The sequence below is a fragment of the Pantherophis guttatus genome, chromosome 4 (assembly GCF_059756535.1).
Source record: "Pantherophis guttatus breed Tessera chromosome 4, ASM5975653v1, whole genome shotgun sequence".
Lineage (NCBI taxonomy): Eukaryota > Metazoa > Chordata > Lepidosauria > Squamata > Colubridae > Pantherophis > Pantherophis guttatus.
Genome location: NC_142066.1, coordinates 51,381,591 through 51,407,129, shown reverse-complemented (window position 1 = coordinate 51,407,129; position 25,539 = coordinate 51,381,591). Strand labels below are relative to the sequence as shown.

The following is a 25,539-nucleotide window of genomic DNA, read 5'->3' as shown; positions in this document are numbered from 1 at the left end:
AAGTCCCAGTGCTGTCATTTTCCTACCCAACTGTAGGACATAATACATGGCATAATGGTATAATTAAAATCTTTCGAATAGTTGCTTTAAGTACAAAATGTAACAGATTGCTATTAAAATGACTACATTACTCACAAAAGCAATAAGTTTTATGATGAAACTTATTAGTTTCTTCAATGAGATCAGAGCAATACCTTTGATGTAAAGTGGAGGGACAAGCCACTACTGACCACTCTCCAAGATCTCAGGAGTTCCCATGGGGATGCTTTCTAGGGTCGGGATCAGTGGTGAAATCCAAATATTTTTACTACTAGTTTTCTGGGCGTGGCTTGGTGGGCATGGCAAGGGAAAGATACTGCAAAATCTCCATTCCTATCCCGCTCTGGGATCAGCCAGAGGTGGTATTTGCCGGTTCTTTGAACTACTCAAAATTTCCGCTACCCGTTCTCCAGAACCTGTCAGAACCTACTGGATTTCACCCCTAGTTGGGACTATGATGCAGTGAATAGAATAGAATAGAATAGAATAGAATAGAATAGAATGGAATGGAATGGAATGGAATGGAATGGAATGGACTGGACTGGACTGGACTGGACTAGAATAGAATAGAATAGAATAGAATAAAATGGAATGGAATGGAATGGAATGGAATGGAATGGACTGGACTGGACTGGACTAGAATAGAATAGAATAGAATAGAATGGAATGGAATGGAATGGAATGGAATGGAATGGAATGGACTGGACTAGACTAGACTAGACTAGACTAGACTAGGCTAGACTAGACTAGACTAGACTAGACTAGACTAGACTAGACTAGAATAGAATAGAATAGAATAGAATAGAAACAGAGTTGGAAGGGACCTTGGAGGCCTTCTTGCCCAACCCTCTGCTCAGGCAGGAAACCCTATACCATTTCAGACAAATGTTTGTCTAATCTCTTCTTAAAAACTTCCAGTGTTGGAGAATTCATAATTTCTGGACTCTGGAGGCAAGTTGTTCCACTGGTTAATTGTTTTAACTGTCAGGAAATTTCTTCTTAGTTCTAGGTTACTTCTCTCCTTGATTAGTTTCCACCCGTTGCTTCTTATCCTGCCTCAGGTGCTTTGGAGAATAGATTGACCCTCTCTTCTTTGTGGCAACCCCTGAGATTTTGGAACATTGCTATCATGTCACCCCTAGTCCTTCTTTTCATTAAACTAGACATACCCAATTCCAGCAACCGTCCTTTAATGCAAGTCTTTAACATAAGTCAAGCCACCAAAAAAAAAAAAAAAGACTTGCTGTGGATGGATCTGGAGTACAACCAGTCTTCTCCCTTTCTGTCTCCCACTATATGTGCCATCTATAGTAGCTCTGGAGCTGTGTGCCAACTGGAGAACAAGATGAAATGTGGGCGTTCAATCTTTCCTCAGAGCTAGCCATCAAAGATTTGGTAGTCCTTGTTTAGTAACCACAATTGGGACTTAACAACCACAGTTGTTAAGTGAATTGGGTATTTAAATGAAACTGCAATTGAGTTTGATCTTAGTTCGGCTTTCTTTTGCCAAAGGTCTCAAATGTGAGTTATTTTTTCATCACCATCGTAAGTCTGATTGGTAACTAAATGAAAACTACCTGTAGTTGGATTGCCACTGCCCCAATAAACAGCATTCAAGTCTCTTATGAGTCAATTACTGAAAGGCAACTCCATGTTTCAACACACCGCTTTGGTAGGTTGTTTTTTCTAATCAAGGCTATAGAGTGCAGATTTATCCTAAATATTTTTCTGAGAGGAAAAACTCCCATTGAACACATGGGCAGAAAACTTTGGCTGTAGGTATTCTTGAAATCTTGAGAGCATATGATGGATCCAATTGGAAAATGATTGCCTAGAAAGATGTATGCTTATTCACCAAATGGCAGCCACAGGTTGTGTTAACCCCACCATAAAACATCCTTGTACCCAAAGTTAATTAGGTCAGGTTGCTTCCTTTTCTACCTTAACAGAATGACTTCTGCTATTGGCTTACTGGTATCTTTTTTTCCTAGGAAAATTAGATATTTTGAAGCAAAACAGCTTCTTGCCTCTTTTATATGTAAAGAAAGTCCATAGGTCTTAGGTGGGATTCAAAGTCACCCTGGTAAATTGAGATATTAAAGTGAAACTTTATTCTGCAACATATTAGACCCCTTTCCCCATGATTATTGCTTTTTAATTTGAACCACACATTTAATTTTTTTAAAAAATTTAAATTCTTCAGCAAAGATCTCTCGATGCCAATGGACAGTTTTTGTTTCTCTGGAGGATATACTACATTGAGAGAACATCCATGTCCAAATCTACCCCAGTTTTCTTTTGCACATTAAGCAGTAGTGGATATCTCAGTAGAAGCCAGATAGTCTTGCTTTTGAACAATAGTTTATACCAGGAGTGTCAATCTGGATTTCTTCAAGGGCCAGATCAGTATTGTAGTTCTCCTCTGCAGGCCAGTGTGTGGGGGAGACGGGACGGATGCCTCCTGCAGCATCCTGCCGGCCAAAACGGGGTATGGGGGGATGCTGCCGGAGGCACCGTGGGCTGATCCTTTGCTATTTCCAGGCTAGCCCCATGGGCCAGATTTAAGCACCCCGTGGGCCGTTTCTGACCCACGGCCCTTGAGTTTGACACCCCTGGTTTATACCCATTTACTGATTTATAGTCCTCTGACTAGGAGGACTCCTGACATCCATTGACCAGCCAATTAAAAGCCTGAATTTTCTCTGCCCTGGCATTTTTTTGTTTAAAAAGCAAAAGTGTCCTTGCTTGTTTTTTCATTGATACTCATATTCTTCTATAGCCAGATAAATTCCAGCTTTTGCTAATTCAAATGGGACTTGCTCAATTATTAGGAAAATCCCAGAATACTGGAAAGTCATCTCACTCCTTTACTCCCCCTATTCTAACATATTAGCAGCCTTATCAATCTATTTTACATTGTAGTAAATTTAAGCATTTTTAGACATATCAACCTAGCCTTAATATGTGAAAGTAAATAATGAATTGTCACAATTATGACCAAGTCCTATAGTGCAGAATGTTGCATTTTTGATCTAAGTTATATTCAACTTTAGCTGAAAATAGATGTCCATTCATATTCCTGGCCCTGGAAGAATCCAGCTCATCCAGGGAACAAATCAAAGAGACAAGGAAGTATTCTCTGCTCTTATACTGTTAAGTCACCTCTGGCAGAAGAGCGGGAAGATCGGCTGCTCTTGGTAGAGTTCTTATGATGAAAATGAGCCTTAGATTCATAATGGTTAGGAATCCCATCATGAGATGATGTCCCTTTGGTACCTCCATCAGGTGGAGCTAGAAAGTGCTGTGATTTCTCTTGTTTCTGATTGGACCAATTGTCCTGCTGTTCATAAGATGCAGTAGCAGGAGGAGCGATCACATGACGTCTCCGGCAACGCTTCTTGAGCAAAAGATGAGCCAGCTCCGCCAGGCTGAGAAAAGCTGAAACAAGCCCCACCATGAAATAGAACTGAATGAAGATGGTCTTCTCGGTTGGCCGAGATACAAAGCAATCAATGCGATGAGGACACATACGATGCTCGCAGATATATTGATATCCTACTTGGAAGCCATACAACATCCACTGCCCTACCAGAAAGCCCATCTCAGCCAAAATTCTTACTATGACATTGACTATGTAGAAAGTTTGAATATTTCGGGTTCGTTGACTAGGCTGGAGTTCAAATTGTTCCTGAACTTTCCTCCCTGCCTGATTGGCTTCCTCCTGATTTCCTTCAATTTCCTTTAAGCCACGGTTGATCTTGGTGGTCTGGTGCATAGAATAGATGACAAACATAACAGCTGGGGCCGAGAGCACCACAATGTGGAAAACCCAGAAGCGGTAATGGGAAATAGGGAATGCCAAGTCGTAACAAATCTGTTTGCATCCCACCTGCTTAGTGTTGCACTCAAACTCCTCCTGCTCATCATCAAAGACATCACTGCCCACTGTGGCTAGAATGAGGATACGGAAGATGAGCATCACCACCAGCCAGAAGCGTCCGACCATGGGTGAGTGCTCCTGCACTGCATCTAGCAAGGAACTCAAGAATCCCCACTCGCCCATGGCTGCTGCAGGAGAAAGGAAAGAAGAACAGAAAGATCATCTTAAATAAAGTTCTCTAAGGGAATTGGTGACTTGCTAAAAGCAAATGGTTAAATAGCAAATAGAGGGAATAGAGGAGAAATGCGATCAAATGATGGACCTCCACAAGCAGTGAATAATTTGGAATGATCTACCTACCGCCTGTGGTAATACTCTACTAATAACGGAGCGTAGAATAAAATGAATGTTTCAGCAATAGCAGGAGATCTTTCTGTTTCAGTTGTGTCTCTCTGCCTGCAAAGAGGAGAGTGGGTCTTGATCCTGGTAGAAGTTTAGGATTGCATGTAAAGTTAAATTAATGAAATAAATGCATTATTGGGAATGACCTCTGAGCAATCTAAGAGGTACACATGGCAGTTTTAAGTTAAGCAACCCCTAAAGTTATCCATGGTTTGTTGTTGTAACTGAGTGAAATCCCCAAGAAATTCAAGCTCTGCTAAGATAAATGCTCCAGTATATCTAGAAATGTGGTGATTGTCTTCTTAGGGGGAAAAAAAAACTTTCTGAAATAGCCAGTGTGGTATACTGGCTTAGGAGAATTGATGTCTGGGTTCAAATCCTCTTTCAGAGATGATGCAGATTATGTGATTTTGGGCCTATGTTAGTCTAGATTTATTCACAGAATTGTTACACAAACAAAGAACATGTAACATAACCTGAATATCCCTTCCCCAGCCATGCAATAAAATTCCACATGAACCTTTTATTGCTGACAGCTGTGCATCTAAACCAACTTAAAGGCACTATAATACTTCGTATTTATTTACTTCATATCCTGTTTCTCCCAAAATAAGACATTCTCTGATAATAAGTCCAATCGGGCTTTTGAGCGCATGGCAATAAGGCCAAGTGTTTATTTCAGGGTTCAAAAAAAAAGTATAAGACAGGGTCTTATTTTCAGGGAAACATGGTATTTATTCATTTACATTTATATAGCATATTTTTAGAGCTGCTGAACTCCAAGCAACTCTGGACAGCAAGCAATAAAAAGCAAGTATATATAAAAAAAAAAAATCCAAAAAACTTAATGGTTAATCCTGAAATGATAATCCACAACCAGTCTCACTTCTACACACCATCCCAAAGGAATTGTGCAGTCACTGTATCCGAAGGTTTTGAGGAAGAGACAGATCTTCAAAGCATTTTAGAAGGAGAGTGAGACTGGGACCATCTGAATATCCGGAGGAATGCTGTTCCTGCGGGCAGGCCCTATAGCAGCAGGGCCGGATTTAGATGAAAAGAGGCCCTAGGCTATTCCACTTATGAGGCCCTTTCACCTATAGTGAAAGTGTAATTTTAATTTTGCTAACAATTTGAATGTAGGCCCCTCTTGATCTTGAGGCCCTAGGCTGAAGCCTAGTTAGCCTATAGGAAAATCCGGCCCTGTATAGCAGTGAAATCATACTTCCCAGATCCCATCAGATGATATTACTTAATGGATGGGATCCAGAGCACCTGACTCTGTCTGAACAGATTAGGATGTTGGAAACTGTGGGAGGCACATGTCTATGGAGGATCTCAATCATTCAAGTCATGGTTATCCAGTGGTGGGTTGCTACCGGTTTGTCCTGGATTGGGCGAACCAGTAGCGGCGGTGGCAGGAGGCTCTGCCCACCTGCCCGGACATCTCTGTGCATGTTTCTGCGCAGAAGCTTCTGCGCATGTGCAGAAGTGTCACACCCGTGCACGCCCACGAGCAAACCAGTAGTGGCCGAAACTGAAACCCATTACTGTGGTTGTCGCAAAGGTGCTTTTCCAAAAGGCAATTGGACTGTCTTAATTTTTTTCCTTTAAAATGTTTTGCTTCTCATCCAAGACATTTCTTCAGAAAGATGTTTCTAGGATGGGAATTAAAATATTTTCAAAGAAAATAACCAAGGAAGTCCAGTTGTCTTTTGGAAAAGCACCTTTGCCTTGGGAGACACATGTTCCCTCAAGTAGGCAGGCCCTATGCCAGATGGGCTTTACAGGTTTACAAATAAATTGCTCCAAGAAGCTTATTGGCAACTAGTGCAGCTTACAAAACATAGATTTACACCAGGGGTGGATTCTACTTAACTTTACTACCGGTTCGCAATGGGGCCACGTGCGCATGCTCGCTTCGTTCCTGCATGTGCACGTTCTTCTGCGCATGTGCAGAAGCATTTTCATGACGTCAGGGTCAAAGGGCAGAGCCTCCCTCCGGTTTTACTACCGGTTCTATAGAACCGGTGCAAACCGGGGGCAACCCACCACTGGTTTACATGGGCATATTAAGGCATAGGTGTATTTTGGACCAACTGTAGCTTCTGAGTGGTCCTCAAAAGCATCCCCATGTAGCATATGAATCCACATGTTTTCAAGATTGAATAAACAAATTACTGTACTTTTTGGAGTATAAGACACTCTTTTTTCCACCCTAAAAGCGGGTAGAAATGTTGGTGCGTCTTATACACTGAATACAGCCATTTTTGGCCTCCCAAAACCCCGCCCTGCATCCCATTTTCACCAAAAACATGATGCGTGTGGCAGGGGTGGGTTCTACTTACCTTCATTACCGGTTTGTAGCGGTGCTGCACGCACACACAAGTGAAGTGAGCACACACACACGCTCTTCTGCGCATGCGCAGAAGCTTTTTGATGATGTCAGGGTCAGTGGGCGGAGCCTCCTGCTGGTTTTACTACTGGTTCTATAGAACCGATGTGAACCGGGGGCAACCCACCACTGGCGTGGGGGGTTTGGGAGGCCAAAAACAGTCCCATTTTTCATTAAAATGGGCCCGTTTTTTCGCAAAAACAGAGGCATTTTTGCTCTCCCCAGCCTCCAGGAGCACTCTGCAGGCCTCCCAAACCCTCTGCATGCCCCGTTTTTGTAAAAACTGGGCCCGTTTTCATGAAAAACAGGCCCATTTTTGGCCTCCCAAACCCCCCATGCATCGCATTTTTGCCTTCCCCAGGCCCCAGGAGCACTCTGCAGCCCTCCCAAACCCTCTGCGCATCCCATTTTCACAAAAATTGGATGCACAGAAAGTTTGGGAGACCTGCAGAGTGCTCCTGGGGACTGGGGAGGGCAAATTCTTGTTTACCTCTTCAAAATCTTGGTGCATCTTATACTCCGTTGTGTCTTATAGTCTGAAAAATACGGTAGTACACTATGGATGAACTAAATATCTATACTGTAGATGTAGTACCAAAGATCAGAGTGAATCACTCTCTCCATTCTCATCTCAACTACTCTAGGGGAAATCATTTTGCTTTGAAAGGAACATGAAAGTCTTGGCAACATCAAAACAGGGATGTATTTTTTTTTTTTTTGGTCTGTTGTTAACTTATCTGGAAAGAAGGAATTTCAACTACTATCTCACAGCTTATCCCAATCCCAGTTAGCTAAGTGGGTAAATTGCTTTGGGGAAAGATTGCTTCATTAGGCTGAGACAAGAATTTCCACTGGGCATTGCAGAGACAGGAGCAGTCTCTGGAGAAAATCAATGCCTAAAAACAGTCATAAATGTGGGCTAAATGTACAGTAAGCGAATGAAGCACTTCTTTAGAACTAAAAAAAGAAGCCAAGTATACTTTTACACTTCAAAAGTTATGCTTTTAGAGCAAAGGATTCACAACTTTTTGGGGTTAGTGGACAAAATTAGAATTTTGAGAATAGGCACACTCACAAAACAACTTTCTATAAACATTTTATTAGAAGACAATTGGTTGAGGTTGCTTCCCCCCACCTCTCAGAGCCTCCCACATTGTTCTCTTTCACTTCAGAGATCTTTCTCTGTGCAGGAATGCACATTTCCAATACTGGGTTATAAATCTCAATTTAAAACATACAATATCTACCACTGGTTAGATCAAAATATCTAACCCATGCTAACCAGTCCTGCTTTCTGGAAACAGAACTTTCTGCGGCAAAAAAATAGGAAGAAAGTTGCCAAAACCTACAGAATCTAAGCTGTGAGAACATTCTGGAACCATGAGAGGCTTTGTGTGGCTATACAAGTGGTCCTTGTCTTACAACCAGAATTGGCACCAAAATTTCTATTGCTAAGCAAGGTAATTGTTAAATGAGTCGTGCCCAATGTTATGACCTCTTTAGCCACTATCGGTAAGCAAATCACTGCAATTCTAAATTCATGGCTGTTGAATGAATCTGTCTTCTCCCATTGACTTTGCTTGTCCGAAATTGGCTGAGATGGTCACAGATGGCAATCACATGCCCCTGGGATACCATCGTAAAATACACGCCAGTTTCCCAGAGCCTGAATTCTGGTCACATGATCGTGAGAATGTTGCAATATTTTTAAATTCAAGGACTGGTTGTATGTCACATTTTCAGTTCAGTTTTAACTTTGAATGATTGCTAAATGAATGTTTGTGAGTTGAAGACAACCTGTAGCCATCAGGATGTCATGGGAGATTGTTTATCACAAATATGCTATGAATTTTGTGAGGAAGTAGTTCATTTTGAATTCTCCTTTTCATATAGTTTAAAGGAATGATCCACTTTTGATAGGATGGAACAATATTAAAATAGTACAAATTGCCCAGATTTTTATCTCTCACTATGTGGATGGCACGCTCATTGTTGCTTCTTATTTTTAGTTATTCTAATAGGATAATTTAATACCAAAGATTTGTATGTGGATTAAATTAGAACATATTACAGAATATATCACAGATACTTTTTCTCTAGCCCAGAGTAGCTAGAAAACTACTCTGCAGTATACTAAACTCTACATTATTTCATATTATAGAGAAATATGTCAGTATTAGTGTGCACTTACATGTTTATAAATTTATCAGGCTATTCAGTAGGCCAAAGCTTTAATTCATAGTCCTAATTCATTGATTAATAACTGTATGCCCACTATAATTAATTTATAAAATGCACGGTTATTTCTCATTTATTTACCTATGATTTTATTTTCACTAATAGCCACACACATACAAACAAACATAATTTCAATGTAGTTAAAAAGCTACTGCATAAATGCTTAGGAAAGCAAAAGAATATTTGCGTATTTAAAAGAGGCATTGGGAAATCTTTTTAATAAAATGTAAATGTCTACATGAAATTACTTTTAGTAATGCTGATGATTATACCTAAAATGATCCTTAATTTTGCAGCACAAATAAATTTTGCAATTTTTTTAGGGTTTTAACTATTTTATGTGAAGTATCAGCTGCCTGGACCACTCTAGTAACAAGTGGATATAAATGCAAATAAGAAAATTAACTGCACAATAATCTGAACAGTTAAGGGACTCAATAGGTTTAGTCTAAGAAAGAGAAAGCTTATAGTGACATCATAGTCATCTTCTAGGCAGCTCCCTAGGTGGCTGAGCTTGTCAGTCAGAAAGGTCGGCAGTTCGAATCTCTAGTCTAGGTCTCCTGCGTGAGCAGGGGGTTGGACTAGATGACCTCTAAGGTCCCTTTCAACTCTGTTACTGTTACTTCTAGTACTTGAAGAGAGGATCAATTATTTTCCAAAGGGCAGATCAAGAAGCAATGGGTGGAAGTTTGTCAGAGGAAGATCCAACCTGGAACTAAGGAGAAATTTCCTGACAGTGAGAACAATTAATCAATGGAACAGTTTGCCTCCTGAAGGTGTGAGTGCTCCATCGCTTGACGGTTTTAAGAAAAGATTAGACAACCACTTGTTCAGAATAGAATAAGGACCTCCAAGGTCTCTTCCAGCCTGATGATTCTATGATTCTATTCCCTAACTTAGCTGACTCTATTAATGCTTACTGCGGTCCAATAAAAAAAAAAGTTGTTTGTCCCCACTTTGTAAAGTTTCTAGAATAGCAATAGCACTTAGCACTTAGACTTATATACCGCTTCACAGTGCTTTACAGCCCTCTCTAAGCGGCTTACAGAGTCAGCATATTGCCCCCAACAATCTGGGTCTTCATTTTACCCACCTTGGAAGGAAGAAAGGCTGAGTCAACCTCTAAGAATAGAGGAAGGCCCACATTATCCCTGAAAGCATTGAATATTTGCATAAAATTAATTGGGAATAATGTGGAGAATTACTCACTAGGACTGAAGACTTTTTCAGCTCACTCCTTTCTATGAAACATTTGCTTCCGATAATCCTCACTCTAAGAAAAGACCTGGAACCATCATACTGCAAAGGTATATGGTATACACAAAATACACCCCCTCCCCAAGATGTTCTCCTTTAGACACTGCATTGTTTTTCTTCCTATCCCGCTTTTCTAAATAAAATTATCCATATGGCAGTAGAATTTTCAGCAGTCTACTTTTGGAAAGCAGATACAACTTTTCTCCATCTTACCTGTATTTCAGTTCTGATGTGATGCCTTCTTTTGGCTTGCTCAAAGATATCAGCTCTCCATCTGGCTTGCTCAAAGATCTCAGCTCTTGTCACCTGGGATGCTGGCACCTGCTTTACCTAAAGCTGGGTTTTGAATCTGTGTGGCATCTTTTGTTCTCTTCCTGCAGCCTTCAGCTCTAGCTGGGATAGTGGCATGGAGAGAAAGAGGGTGGGCTTTTCCTTTAGCTCAGCCTGGAAATATTCAACTGTTAAAGTGACAGGGCTGTTTCTCTAGCCTGCCTAGTGGTCTTCCCAGCAAGGGGACAACAATGCCCCATTTCCTTTCCTCTCTAGGAAGCAGATACTTTCTCATGCCTTAGAGGCAGCAGGCAGGGATGATGTCTATTCAGACTTAACCTCATTTTAAAAAGCAAAGAGAATTCTGACCTATCTGTTAACAAAACTAAACGTTATAGGAATCTCCAATAAAAGATAATAGATTAGATTTTTTTTTTAAAAAAGATTTTTAGAAAAATATATCTTAACCCTCCTCATTCTTCCTTGTTATTTTTGATTCTGAGGTTCTTACATTTAGAAGGGACCTGGAAATGTCTCCCAAGAAGAGGGCTAGGGATTTCTCATTTCTCAGAACTGGACTCTTTTTCTTTCTCCTCTTGGCTCTGTAGAAAAGATCTTTGTAGGAAAGATGTCAGGAACTAAACTTGGGACCTTCAAACCAGACAGATGTGGGCTGCTGCCAATATGTATCTATCTCATAACTGGAGAGATAGAGGGGATTGTTAAAGATCATCTAGTCCAGACCATTGCCAACTTCTGCTGTGGAATTCTGTTTGGGGTGCTCTTCTGCTTTCCACTTGTGGAGCAGACCTGTTTCCTTCCATAAACAGAGCCACACCAGGTTTGACTTTGTTTTTCCTGCTCTAATCTCTCTGCCTGAAGCCAAGAAAAAGAGAGAGACCAGGGAAAACTCTGACACCCAGATGTATGGTTGTTTATAGGGTAAGCAACTGTCTTGGCTTCCAGACTTTGCAGCTATGACATCATGCCCTCAACAATAGTTTATAGGCCGGCCATCATTAACAGCTGTGCTTTCCTTAGAACATTTACTTGTTATTGCTAATAAGGCATTATTGGGGGCCATTAATAAATTGCTTGCTTTCCAAGGTAATATTGAATTGGTCTCTGCTAGGTATCCTTAAAATTAATACTGATAATTTGGGTGTCTCGTCCTGTTCTAACTTAACATATTTTTTTCTTTTTATTGACATGATCTCACATGGGTGTCCAGCATTCAAGTTCAAATACAGGCTTTTAACACACCTGAAGCTGAGGGCTTTCTTCCAATATTTGAAGCAGAAGTTGATATGATAATGGACATTGCCTTATGTGTTGATTTTTTATCTGCTTATAAGAACCAAGACCAGTGTACAACGGTCAACTAGCTTAAGGGACTTTTCTGAAATATGTCTTAAATGTTGCAAAAACAGAAAAATCATTTGTACATAAAGTAATAGTGTATGTTTTGTAACTGCAATGCTAAATCTCTGAAAACAATGTCAGGTTTAAAAGATATTATCTCTACCGACTTTCAGGACTTTAGACATGAGATTCAACAAGAAAAAATTCAAGGCAAAGATGAGTATCATTGAGACTGGATAAAATATGGTGCAAAAATGTGTGTTACGTTAGGTCGGTTTTTTAAATTTAATTATTAGCTTTCATTACTCATAGAATTAAGATGGATTTAGATTAATTTCCTACTTGGCCAAGAATTTATGATTGAATTTGAATCACAAATCATGGAAATTCAATACTTAACCATGATTTTACAAATAAAAAACAATTGGCTAACACACTAAGGTATAAATTATGGTTTGCAAATTATAATGGCTATGTTCAGGAAAGGTATTAAGCCAGAAAATAAAAATACATACCTATGTGTATTGTTATCTCTCAACTTTCCGTACTGTGCACGATTATTATAAAAACAAGAGGAGAGTAGACTATACATTTTATAAAGAATAAATAACCAAAAATTGTTTTCCAACAGCACATCCATAACTCTGAAAAAGCTCTTATTAGACAAAGGAATTGGACATCTGGTTCCTCCATAAGGTGCATTCAATGCTGCTGAGATTTTTCTTAGTGATTTGAGAGCCTTTAAATAGCACAGTACAGGAGACTGGAGTGTTGGTTGAAATTCTGCAGCCATATTCCTTTCCATCCCATCCAGTCTCTACCCCGCCACCCCCACCCCCCAGTGGAAACTCTGACAGTTCTTTCAACACTTGACTGCTTTCCAATAAACACTTTGGTCTAACTGATAGAGGGCCCTGGAATGTCATTTGGATGATCCATGCTGGGTGGAGAGGAAGGGGCCACACCAAAGATCCGGGCCAGATAACATCATGCTCAGATCTGTGTTTTTTCAAAAGTGAGATTCATCAGTGAAAGAGAAAGCAAAATATAGTTTGGAGTTTGGCCCTAAAGAGGCTTTCTGAATAACCTTTGCAAGTGATATATTATTTTTTCAAGGCTGTGGAGTTGTTATCACTTGCTCTCCCTGCTGCCCTGTGACAAAATTATGTATCTCCAGAGCTGCATGTAATGTACCTGCATGAGTCTTTGCTCTAGATTTTCTGCCTTCCAATCTGATGCTTATTTGTGTGCTCAATTCGGGGAGGAGGAGGGGGGAGATGGGGATGGACAAGGTATTCCTTAGACAAATCTTTCATTATTCTAACATTTTAGCTTGACTGTAAATATTCTCAGGATTTTAGTTTGATAACATTTGCTTTTTAATGGTCTCTAAATTCTCACTACTTCTTCCCCTCTACTGTCCAGAACTGGATCAAGAAAAGAAAGGTAGATTTTATTCTTAGGGTTTTGAAATTATATTCTATAATAGGATTTGTATTACTGTACCCAATTATTAAGATTTTCTGCTTGGACAACAGAAGCAATAAAGGAAAATAACTTGAACTCATTAAGTACCTAAGAATGTAGATTTTCAGTAAAACTCCACACTTCCCTCAGTAGATGAATGATTCATTCAAAATGTGATGTCCTGAACTGGAATTTACTAAAACAATTGTCAAGCTGGGACTCCCTTGGAGAAGTCTGCAGAAATCAATATATTCAGTTTTAGTTGTGTTTAGCACAGTGCAGATATCCCCCCCCCAATTTTATTAGTGGAGGGACAGCTTTCCTTCTGTGAATAAAGACAATGCATGCATTAGAATAGGTTTGACCAGGGAAGAGGAGCTTTGGAGAACAAGGAGCACAAGTGCAGCACTTAACTACAATTTATGAAAGTAACTGCCTTTTTATGATTAACTGGTAAGCTCAGAAATAACTGAAAATGATTTAGTATCTAATTAGAGGAAGGGAGCATTTTATAAAACATTATTTCCCCTTGAAATGAAGAAAATAGCTAAACAATTCAGTAAGTATCTTACTCCAGGGCTGTTAAAATGCCTGGCCCTCAAAAACCCTTACTGATTGGATCAGAGGACAAGAAAATCGGTCCTACATTTCCATGAAGTAACCACATAATCACAAAAAGGCAATTACTTTCATGAATTGTAGTTAAGTGCTGCACTTGTGCTCCTTGTATTCCAAAGCTCTTCCTGGTCAAATCTATTCTAATGCATGAATTATCTTTATTGCCTAGCCCTAATGTTTTTATATTCTTGACTGAAGCAGAAAGCCTTCATCCATCCCCCCCCCCAAATTGTGTTTGATATTCAGAGACTTCCTGACCAAGTGCCTATGTTTTTTTTGGCAAGATTTCTCAGAAGTGATTTATCATTATCTCCTTCCTAGGGCTGAAATAAAATGACTGGCCACAAGTCAACAGCTGGCTTTGTGTCCAAGGTTGGACTAGAAACCAGGGTCCTTGATTTCTAGCTATACTGCCTTAACTGTTGCATCAAGGTGGCTCTCTCCATCCTGCTTTACAGTAATTTAAATGATAATAAGTCATAAAAGCTGGCTAGCATTTTAGTTTCCAAAGTGCATGCAAGGAACTTTAGAATGGCAATCTGGATGGAACAATCTAGAGAGAACTTTGAGATCAGATGTTCTAATATCTGAATGCTGTCTGAATGAGTCCAGAGAATAAAGCATATATATTTTACTACCGAAAGAAAGACATGAACAAAATGTAAACGACTGCTTTTTATTATTTATGGTCTTATCAAGAATAAATGACTGCTATAATTATAAAAAGCACACAAAAATATTTACAGCATTAGAAAAAACCACGACAACATTTCATACCATCAGGTAAAAGTATCCAGAAAGTATCCATTAAAAAGTATCCAGAATCAATATCTTTGTTTACTAAAGAACTAATATATTTTGTTGTTAAGATTAGAAGTGGTCATCGTCCGACTGCTCCAGATAATGAACTAGCTTCTTACTGCGAATTGATTTTCCACGGATCATGGGCCGAGCAGAAGAGCCCTCATCGGAGCTTAGTTCAAGAACAAATGATTCATCCTCATTCTTGGATTTCTACAAAGCAAGAATGAAGAACAATAAATTCTCAGGACAGTTCCATGCATAGCGCTGCAATCTTCTACATAATGGATACCACAACAATAATTATAATATTCTAGGAAAAGAAATGGGGTTGTAATATTCAAGTTAACGGGACTTAAAAGAAATGATGATGCTACTTGACTCAACACTCCACTTCTTGCTCATCATCACAGTTTGTGCTTTCTTGAGCACCAGGAGACAAAAATCTATAATGATATAATATCCTTTTACCAAACAGGAAAAAAGGAAGGCAGCAGTTTTGGGGGAATGCTGAACACCAGATACCAAGCTATTTTTCAAAGAATTTCAGAGCTCAAATAATTCTGCTTTAATTTAGTGGAAGCATCTCCTCTCATTTTCATAGTTGCTATGATGGGCAGACAGGACAAATTGGAGCTTTAGGTCAGGATTAAAAAGTGGTCCTTGGCTCTTTGCCTTGCTTTACAAAGGCCTTAAGGGCCTTGATAGTACAGTGGTCTAAGCACCCTGTTATTAACACAGCTGCCTGCAATTACTGCTGGTTCGAATCTCTCCAAGGCTCAAGGTTGACTCAGCCTTCCATCCTTTCTAAGGTAGATGAAATGAGGACCCAGTTTGTGGGGGCAATAAGATGACTTTGTATAAATATACAAAAGTATGAAGGCTATTGCTTAATGCATTGTAAGCCGCCCTGAGTCTCCGGAGAAGGGCGGCATATAAATCAAATTAAAAAAAAAAAAAAAAAAAAAAAGGGGGGGGGAGGGTAAGATTTCTAGTTTATGCAATAAGCATCTAAACTAGAGAAAGATAAATTAGCATTTTGTGACATTACTTTTCCCAAATGACAAGTTAGGTTTGTTGCAGCATAGAAAGCTTCTACTCAGCATGAGAAAGTCAGGCAAGTTATTTGCTTCAATTAATCCTCAATTTTTCTTTTACTGAACTGCCTGAAAAATACATATATTTATCTCAAACATGCCAAATAAAGTTTGTGGTCCAACAAAGTAGGCTTAACCTAGGGCATCCTTTAAGGTTACTTTAAAAGATCAGAGATAGTGATGAAAATATGAACAAGCAAACCTTAACTGCTACTCTTTTTTTAAGGCTTTGGCCAAAGTCAGGATCAGAGTCTTCACTACTGAAAGATGAAGACATCTTTCTTTTAGCAGCTTTCTTCAGTTTGGTAAGCTTTTTGGGGGCATCATCTGAACTGGAACTGGAACTCTTAGCCTTGCTGTGTTTTGCTTTTGTCTTTTTCTTAGTGAAAGGTTCCTGAATAGGAGGCTGATTGCCTAAAGGAAGAGAAACAAATCTTTGTCAGCATCACATCTTTAGCTTCTTTCAGTATCAGAAATACTGATAACAGCTTTGGAAATGCTTAATTCCTAATCAAGGAAAATAATTAAGTTGTACTTCCTGGTTGTTTTACTAGACAGGAATAAGGAAAAAAAAACCCAATTCCTATCTAAGAAAGTATAGTAGAGGGTAATTGTTTGCAGGTCCCAATATTCCTTTGTGCACAACTCTGCATATTCCAGTTAGTGATCTTTTCACTGAATTACATAATACATCTTCCCCAAGAATAATAGGAGTGGGAGATGGCTTCTGACAAATGAGGACAGGGCCAGGACCTTCCCTTCCCTGTGTAAACTCTGCAGCCTATTCCTCCCTTGGATCTGAAAGACCTGATGAGATATGCTATTTGTCTTACATGCCCTTATTGGAGGCTTTGTTACTGCACATGCTCTTCTACCAGTAGCTTGGGGGTGAATATAATCATATTACATATAAAATTGTAATATAGGGAACATATCCCACAAATTTATTTTACACACATTTAACAAATATTTAATTCAACAACAGGAAATTCTCCTACTGGGGAATTCTCTCCATTGGCAGCCAAAAATACATATTCAAGGATGTTATTAGCATTTGATCTGCATAATATCTCCATTATTCCCCTTCTATTTGTAGCAAAGTATCTACAAAAAGAAGACTCCTCTACAATCCTCAGTCTCAAGAGTCAAGGCCTAATCGAAAGAGAAAACTCTCTGGTGTATTTATCAACAAGAGATTGTTTCTTGACTATCAAACTGATAAAGAGGAGCAGGTAGGATATATATACAAATGACAAACAAAGAGAGTGACCTGGAAAATGATTTATTAGATGGATAAGAGACTTGTTAAACCCTTGAAGACATCTGTATTATGGGATAAAAAATAATTATAGAGACATTAAATCTACAATCTTTGAATGATCCAAAAATTAAGACTCTTAGAAGTAAAAGAAACATAAAGATAAAGGTTTCCTCTGTCCGTTTGGGTCTGACTCTAGCAGGCAGTGCTCATCTCCATTTCTTAGCCTAGGGAGACAGCGTGGTCCAAAGATAATTCTGTGGTCATGTGGCTAACATGACTATAAGCCGAGGTACATGGTATGTTGTTGCCTTCCCACCAAATGGTACCTATTTATCTACTTGCATTTGCATGTTTTCAAACTGTTAGATGGGCAGAAACTGGGGTGAATAACAGGAGTTCATCCCGTCACATGGCACTTGGGTCTCAAACCTGGGCTGTCAGCTTTCCAGCTGACAAACTCAGTGTCTTTGACCACTGAGCCAGCACACCCCCTAAAAGAAAAATAAAGTTGGTTTATTTTATCAAATTTAAAGTAAAACCTTTTTTTTGCAAAGTACTAGCAATTTTTATGGACTTTTGCCAATACAGGAACTGAAGAGATGTTTTCTGGATTTGTTTATATGGGAGTGGGATGAAGAAATATCCTTCTTTAACTTTATAGATGGTGAAGTGATACTAAATTTGTCCATACTTCTTGTAATGAAGGTTGAAAGTCACTTTTAATATATTTTTCTTTTTCTTTATTACACCCTATTTACTTCTTTTCTTGCACTTTTTATTCTTTACTATTTTTAAGTTCAGTTTGTATTAGCTTTTATTATTTTAATCAAATATTTTAAATAAAATGTTACACACACACATGGCAAGATAACAATTCTGCTATTAGATACAAGAAAAAACAGTGTGAAAAAGAAAGAAAGAGCCTGGATAGCTCTGCAGACAAGGCACTGTAATTTAACACCAGCTGTCTGCAATTAAAGTAAGCTCGAATCTCCCCAGGCTCAAGGTTGACTCAGCCTTCCATCCTTTCTAAGGTAGGTAAATTGAGGACCCAGTTTGTGGGGGCAATAAGCTGACTTTGTATAAAATATACAAAAGTATGAAGGCTATTGCTTAATGCACTGTAAGCTGCCCTGAGTCTCCGGAGAAGGGTGGCATATAAATCAAATTTAAAAAAAAAAAAAAAAAGAGTAATATTGGAAAAAATGCTTCCAATGAAATGCCTTCTAGACCATGTTTTTACAGAAGTTGCAAGACAAAAGGACAATGTAGAGCAACCACAGTCAAAGAAAATATTGGGTTGAAAATATTGCCCTTTTGTTTGTACACTGGATTTTCAAGGGTGGGTTTTTTTTTTTGGAAGCATTGCTGTCACTCACTGGAATGTTAACAATGACTAATGCTCATAGGAAAAAATATGGAAAAATCAAAACTGCAGAATATGAGAAACATCTCTGATATTCATGCTGTTTCAATTTTTCTGTGTTGGAACGGGAAAGCAATTGTTCCAAAAATGCTTCAGGAATTAGAAGAAGTAAAATATACAGGTAGTCCTTGACTTACAACATTAGTGACTGTTCAAAGTTACAACAGCACTAAAAAAAAATGACTTATGACTGCAATACTTATTACAGCATCCTATAGTCACGTGATCAAAATTTAGATGCTTGGCAACTAACTCATATTTGCAATGTCCCGGGGTCATGTGATCACCTTTTGTGACCTTCTGACAAGCAAAGTCAATGGGGAAGCCAGATTCACTTAACAACCATGTTACTAAATTAACAACTGCAGTGACAACTCATTTAACAAATGTGGCAAGAAAGGTCATAGAATAGGGCAAAATTTACTTAAGAACTATCTCAGTAACAAAAATTTTGGGCTCCATTGTGGCCATAAGTTGAGGACTACCTGTATTTTGAACCAACCCGTAATGCTTTATATTGTTTAAATTAAGAGTAAGCGTGGTGTAGTGTAATACAATCCATGACAAATAATAATCATTGGCTATACACTGCAGACATATTACAGACTCAGTTATGTGGCATAATACCTATGGCTATGTTTAGGTAGTATCTTGCATTAAAAATGGCAATGGGGGTCGGTGGGTGGCGAATGAATTCTGGCTTTTATAGACTAAACAGAGATTATGATACAAGTGAATGATATACTCACCCAGACTACTGCTCTGTACTTCTGACGGTTTGAATTCAACTTCCTCTTCCTTTTTTTCCCTAACACACAAATTCTGTATTAAATTATGCATTTATTTTGCATCAGGGCCAGCATTCCAGTTAGGAATGTCTACATGCCCATAGACATTCCTAACTGGAAAAAATTAAAACTTTTTTATCAAGAGATTGCAATTAATCTTGAGATTGATTTGCTCAAATGCTGAGATTCACTCCATTTTAAAATTATTATTTTTTTTTCAAAATTTACACCTCTACAGTGAAAGCAAGCACTTGAAAAAAGTTGTGAACCTCTTACATTGTATTCCATTGTGGGGGGTGATGGAAGTATAAAACAGAAACAATTTATTGTAATATTATGGTTATAATTAAAAGCGGTATTTTTCACAGAACATTTAAACAATATATAATGCTGTCATTTATCTAGCAGAAAGATCAGGATAACAACAAGGTTTGAATATACTTAAAATAGAAACTGGTCACTTTTGTATGACCAGTTGATGAGATATATGGACCTAAAGTTTGGGGAGCTCTCCATCAGCAAAAGGGGGGAACTGGAAAGACCCATCTATGTTATGACATATCTATTCTGCATGCAGATGATTCCAGGTTCTAATTCCTTAGATCCTTCTGACTTTGGTGTCAAACATTCTGGCCACATTAGAAACCGACTGTTGTGGAGCAACAGGACTGTGAAGGTGCGTAGGCATGCACATATATAAATTGTATTGTGTGCATGGCAAGGAGGCTCTACTGGTCCTCTGGTGGGACTGATCTACAGGGCCTCTGGCAGCCTTAGGAAAGATTGGCCAACTGTGCATCCAGTAGCCCAAGTAGGTATTTAACTGCCTTCTGAAGTACAAGAGGGGCCAGCCTGTTGGGCTCACCTGTTGTAACATTTCCTTCGTTGGTACTTCTGGCAGTAAAGCCCTTTTTAATTTCTGACTGACATCACATGGATTAGAAAGGTCCAACCAAGGGCAAATGTGACCTGGGGGCCTTAAAATCCCTAGGTCTGACATAGATTGTACAGGTCAAAAAGAGCAAATAACCTGATCTTGTACGTAAGGTAGTTTTATTGACATTTTTTTTTTAAAAGAACAAATTATTTCTGGTCTTGTCAGCATTTCTATGTAAGAAACCCACCCCTATGAACTCTAACAAATCTTTGCAAAAACTATTTTCTCAATCTGATTAACCTTAAAATGCTGTTATCCAGGCAACTATTTTAAAGAAACAGTCAAAATAGGAGAATCATATCTGAAACTTACATAAAAACAGCCTTCGGTTTTATTATTGTTCTTGTATAGTCTTCAGTCAAAGCACCTTCATCCGTATCTGAATTAGAATCCTGTATATGTGTTGCTTTTGCCAAATATAATAGGGGGAAAAAAATCAGCTACAATCCAAAAATGTGGGAGGAAGGAAGGCTACTGGTAGTCCCCAACTTACTACAGTTCATTTAGTGATCATTCAGTTATAGCAGCACTGAAAAAAGTGACTTTTGGTCATTTTTCACACAACGATTGTAACATCCCCTTGATCACGTGATCAAAGCTCAGATGCTTTGCAACTGGTTCATATTTATGACGATTGCAGTGTCCCGGGATCATAGGATCAGCTTTTGTGACCTTCCAACAAGCAAAATCAAGTGAAGCCAGATTCACTTTACAACCACTTAACAACTTAATAGCTGTAGCAAGAAAGGTTATAAAATGGGGTAAAACTCATTTAACAAATTTTTTTCTTAGCAAGATAAATTTTGGACTAAATTGTGGTTGTAAGTCGAGGACTACCTGTATATTCTTAAGCAATAGGGGAATATAGCAAATGAGGAAAGTGTTTTTTTCCAATTGCAGCATAAACAATTGCATAGTGGAAATTTTATTGAATTGTTTTAAGCATTTAGAGTTTGAAAGAATTAGAACAAAATCTGGATAGGATGAGTAGAACAAAACTGATGTGCCTAGTCTTCACTCTCCACTCCACTTTCCAGACCAATTTATTCCATTGCTGTGCTGGGGCATTCCCTTTATCTACTTAGTTGCTGTTGCCTTTGGCTTTGTCCCATTCTCTCTCTTTCCACCCTACTTTTATCTGAACCACAAAGAGCTGTTTTGTGCATGGATCAAAACAGCTGTGTTTCAATTCAAGCATAGGACACCTAGAAACCTTGTAGTTTATTTTCTGCATGCAACAATTTTGTATAACTTACTAGGAACTGTGGATTAGAATGATTTTAAAAAATAAATAATAATGTTATTTCATAAAGGTTCCACTTCATGTTTGAGGTTGTTTATAGCAAAAATGCTTTGGAAAGGTACCATTCAAGTTAAGATTCCAAGTTAATTTTAAATTCTTTGAAAATTTACCTGCTACTTGGCGTCGTACATAAGACTCAACCTCAGAGTCAACAGAACCTTCATTTCCATATTCTGAGTCAGACCAAGGATTTACTGCCATTGGTTTTATTGGCTTGAACAGTCTGGACTGTTTCTTGACATCTGAAATTTAGCAGGCTTGTTAGACCACTTATAACACATCCCATAGAAAACATAAACGCACAGGAAAAATTGATTCCCGCTAAAAGATTTTACCTGGCTCCATATTCAGTTTCCTTATCAATCTTTGTTTAAGAGTCATTGGTTCCTTGCTGGTCCCTGGGAATTCTTGATTCTCATCAAGCTCCATTTTTTCACTCTATAGATCAGCAAATGAGAAGGAGAGTTTATCATTACTGGGGATAGTTGAAAGAAAGTTATGACGCTAGTAAAGAAAATTGAACACATGCACCCATCCAAAGGCTGTTTACCTTGATTTTTCTTTTTAATTTCTTCTCTGCCCCCAATTTCATCTCTTCAGTTATTCGGGGGATAACTCTCCTCCCTTGGGGAGAAGGCAGGATTTCCTGAAGCTTTAGGGTTTTTGCTTTTGCTTTCCCTCCTTTCCCTCTGTTGGATTTGCCCGTGATTCCTAACATCTCATCCTGTTTTTCTTTTGCTTCTATCACCTAAAGTGTGGATGATAATTGCAATGTTTGGATTTGCAAGTGTTAAATGTCACCAAAAGGAAATCATCATATTGAGGGCATTCCTGCTTTAACTTTACTCTGCAGTTCTACATAAATGAAAGAGAGGAATTCTATACCCAAATCTGAAATAGGTAGACATTTCTGCATTCATTAATAGAACTCAGGTCACTGGAATTTCAGTGCTATGTGTGCATTTGAGCTTTGCTTGCCCTGTAAAGGTAAAGGTAAAGGTTCCCCTTGCACATATGTGCTAGTTGTTGCCAACTCTAGGGGGCTGTGCTCATCTCTGTTTCAAAGCCGAAGAGCCAGCGCTGTCCAAAGATGTCTCCATGGCCATGTGGCTGGCGTGACTAAACGCCATAGATGCACGGAACGCTATTACCTTCCCACCAAAGGTGGTCCCTATTTTTCTACTTGCATTTTTACATGCTTTCGAACTGCTAGGTTGGCAGAAGCTGGGACAAGTAATGGGAGCTCACCCCATTATGCGGCACTAGGGATTTGAACTGCTGAACTGCCGACCTTTCGATCAACAACCTCAGCATCTTAGCCACTGCATCCCTGCTTGCCCTGTAGGTTTACTTTAAAATATACCAGTAGTCTCAACATTTCAGTCCCCCTTTTTAAATGCCAGCACCCTACCCAAATGAAGACACCAAACTATTGATAAGGGATGTTTCACTTAAACTGGAAATGGATTGTTTCTGGCCCCAAAATCCAAGTTTACCCACATCAAGTTCCTCAATAAAAGCAGCCAGATCTTCTTTCCATAAGTCAGTAGGATCCTTCTGTTTCAAGTTTTCTAGCTCCGTTTCCTAATAAATCCAGCAAGAAACAGTTAAGTCCATATCTGACCTTTCAATACTACTGCACCACAAATATTTTTTTAAGGACTCATCCACCTACTTTATTATTCCGCTGCTTGCACAGTTCATCCTTTTTTTCTTTTGTCAGATACCAGAGAGGCATGTTCAGAAGATAGTTAAAATCTGGCCCACTGGCTGCAGTAGATTGGTTTTCTTTATCAGTATCTTCTTCTATATCTTCCTCAGTGTCCTGGCATGGCAGGAGAGAGATGTGGCCAACGGTTAATAGCATATCTGTTACTTAATACTTGTCCTTTCAAGGGGATCAGGAGATAATCCATCCCTTTCTCACAGTACTTTACTTTAGAGTACCTACAGTATCTGCTTCAGAAAGCCAGTGTTTGGCATGAAGATCTATTTTCCACTATAATATTATGGAATTACCTTTTTTAAAAATTATTGAACCAAACCCTTAACAATTGAGTGGATTAAAAGCAAGAGATTGAGAAACATACTTTCTTTTGAGACTCTTTCCATGTCTTTACTGGATCAGAATCATAACCCCTTTCAACGAGAACGTTTATTAATTCTTTCTTGGGCTTGTTCTCTGGAGGGGAAGATCAAGAACAAATCCAGATGAGCCAGCAGCCAAAACAAAAGTGTCATATTTTGCACAATGCTAAGAACATGTCAACTTGCATGCCACAAACACGAAACCCACACCAAGTTTTGTCTTAATGGAAAGCAGGAAAGTAAGCATCCATATACATTTAGAACTTCAACTTGTACATTCAGTTTAAATTTTATTGTGTAAATTATTTAAGTTTTTATTTCTAGAAAAGTAAGCTTAGAGGCAAGATGCCTGTCAGGGAAAGTAATTCTTTGCTAGATGTTGGTTTTTGTTCTGCCCATTCTGATCCACTTATTCTACTATCTTTAATGGCTTGTAACAAAATCCTAACAGTGCTTACCTATCACTATTTTGCCTTCTATTTTTTCAATGATGAAACGAGCTTGGTTGTTTAGTTTTGCAGATTCTGCACCCAGCATGCCAGTGAGCCACTCTTTTCTTAAACAGTAATAACGCAGTCTGACTTGATAGAATTCGTCTAGAATATCCTCTGCAGTCTCATATTTTTTAAGGCAGCCAACATGGTCAAAAAGTACCTGGAACAAAGAGTAAGGTACCACAGATCTATAGATGGTAGGGCTGTGATCATGCATTTAAAAGCTGGTTACGATTCCTTTAATGATTCCATGTAGAACAGTACACAGATTACCCCGACTCACCTCCATTTCTCACTATGGTATTTTGATCCTTTTTAGGAACTGTACACACCTGGTTTCTAAAACAAGTCCTTACTTTCAGTGAAGAACAAATCTCTCTCAAAGTGACAAAAGCAAACAAGCTTTCAGAATTTGGGGTGGGGGGGTGGAGAGAAGTAGCTCTCTTCCCAATGTAGCAGAGATCAAATAAATAGCTAAAATAGAGAAATAGGCATACATGGTTAAATCTACTAGCAAAACTGATTTTCTATTTCTCCAGTCTTAACTGAGAATTTAGACTCTTAAGATTTCAGTTAAAAACTAACGACTTGAAGATTTTTTGTAGATGCCTTGCCACAAAAGGATTCTATTCTGAGACTCTGTGTCTTAGCTGAATGAATGGAGATGGCTTCCAGAGAGCATCATCCTTTGTTCTATAATTTAATTTATTTGTTTAAAAGATGTATATGGCCTGTATGTGTACATGTGCATATAAAAGAGACAAACAGACAGACTCTCTAGGTATGCCTATCTTGCCACAAAAATAGAAGCCTTCTGAATTTTTACTTACCATATTGCTACAAGAAAGAGGACTTTGTAATTTGAAGACTTTATGTAGACCAATAGTCTCTGCCTCCACTAGTTTATGTTCACTCATTGTTATGACGAATTTGACAGTGGTGTCTGTGTGATACTCTTTATAGTCCATTATGAGTGATGGAGTCTTCTCTGTGCCATTTAGCATAGGCTCCAGAACCTGTTCTTTGTAAGTCTTTTGAGAGATGGGAAGAAACAACATAATGATTCTATACTTTCCTTTGATTGGGGAGTACAGAAATGTATTTTTATTATGGCTCAGAGCATAGTACAAAAATAGAACATTCCTTACCTGTGTCCAGGTCCGAACAGGAAGCTCTGAAATTTCAATGGTGGTTGAATTAAGAACTGATACTTCTCCATTGATAAGGAAATGGTTTTGACCTAGTTCATCTATTGTCCCCTTGAAGTTCTTGTAACTAGGAATCTAAAAATAGAAGCCGAATTAAAATAAACCAGCCTGAACATGTGTCTTATTTGCATATGATCAGAATCCAAATTGATTAAGATAATTTCAACGATGGCTTCTGAAAATAGGAGTAAGAGAGGTTGTAGAGAAA

General features: G+C 38.7%; 2 protein-coding genes across 3 annotated transcripts in view; both read right to left on the bottom strand.

Moving 5' to 3' along the window:
* Positions 1-2,072: 2,072 nt before the first annotated feature.
* Positions 2,073-10,594, bottom strand: GJD3 (gap junction protein delta 3). The gene is made up of 2 exons (XM_034416567.2): positions 10,425-10,594; positions 2,073-4,107 (listed from the first exon to the last, which is right to left on the bottom strand). The coding sequence occupies exon 2, from the start codon at positions 4,100-4,102 to the stop codon at positions 3,185-3,187; it is 918 nt and encodes a 305-aa protein (XP_034272458.1). The 5' UTR covers positions 4,103-4,107; positions 10,425-10,594; the 3' UTR covers positions 2,073-3,184.
* A 3,996-nt stretch (positions 10,595-14,590) lies between these two features.
* The window catches only part of TOP2A (DNA topoisomerase II alpha), a 44,965-nt gene continuing 34,016 nt past the window's right edge, over positions 14,591-25,539 (bottom strand). The window contains exons 22-34 of one of the 2 annotated variants that reach the window (XM_034415764.3): positions 25,272-25,406; positions 24,954-25,154; positions 24,088-24,283; positions 23,632-23,723; positions 23,217-23,366; positions 23,042-23,125; positions 22,092-22,289; positions 21,877-21,979; positions 21,652-21,783; positions 20,551-20,644; positions 19,263-19,321; positions 16,029-16,240; positions 14,591-14,942 (exon numbers count right to left, since the gene is read on the bottom strand). In XM_034415764.3, the coding sequence (XP_034271655.1) occupies positions 14,799-14,942; positions 16,029-16,240; positions 19,263-19,321; positions 20,551-20,644; positions 21,652-21,783; positions 21,877-21,979; positions 22,092-22,289; positions 23,042-23,125; positions 23,217-23,366; positions 23,632-23,723; positions 24,088-24,283; positions 24,954-25,154; positions 25,272-25,406 (1,800 nt within the window). In that variant the 3' untranslated portion in view covers positions 14,591-14,798. The remainder of the gene's footprint in view (positions 14,943-16,028; positions 16,241-19,262; positions 19,322-20,550; positions 20,645-21,651; positions 21,784-21,876; positions 21,980-22,091; positions 22,290-23,041; positions 23,126-23,216; positions 23,367-23,631; positions 23,724-24,087; positions 24,284-24,953; positions 25,155-25,271; positions 25,407-25,539) is intronic. The other variant, XM_034415765.3, reaches the window with a different exon arrangement.

Coding starts and splice junctions, on each gene's coding strand:
- GJD3 (XM_034416567.2), bottom strand. CDS start 4,102: ATGGGCGAGTGGGGATTCTTGAGTTCCTTGCTAGATGCAGTGCAGGAG.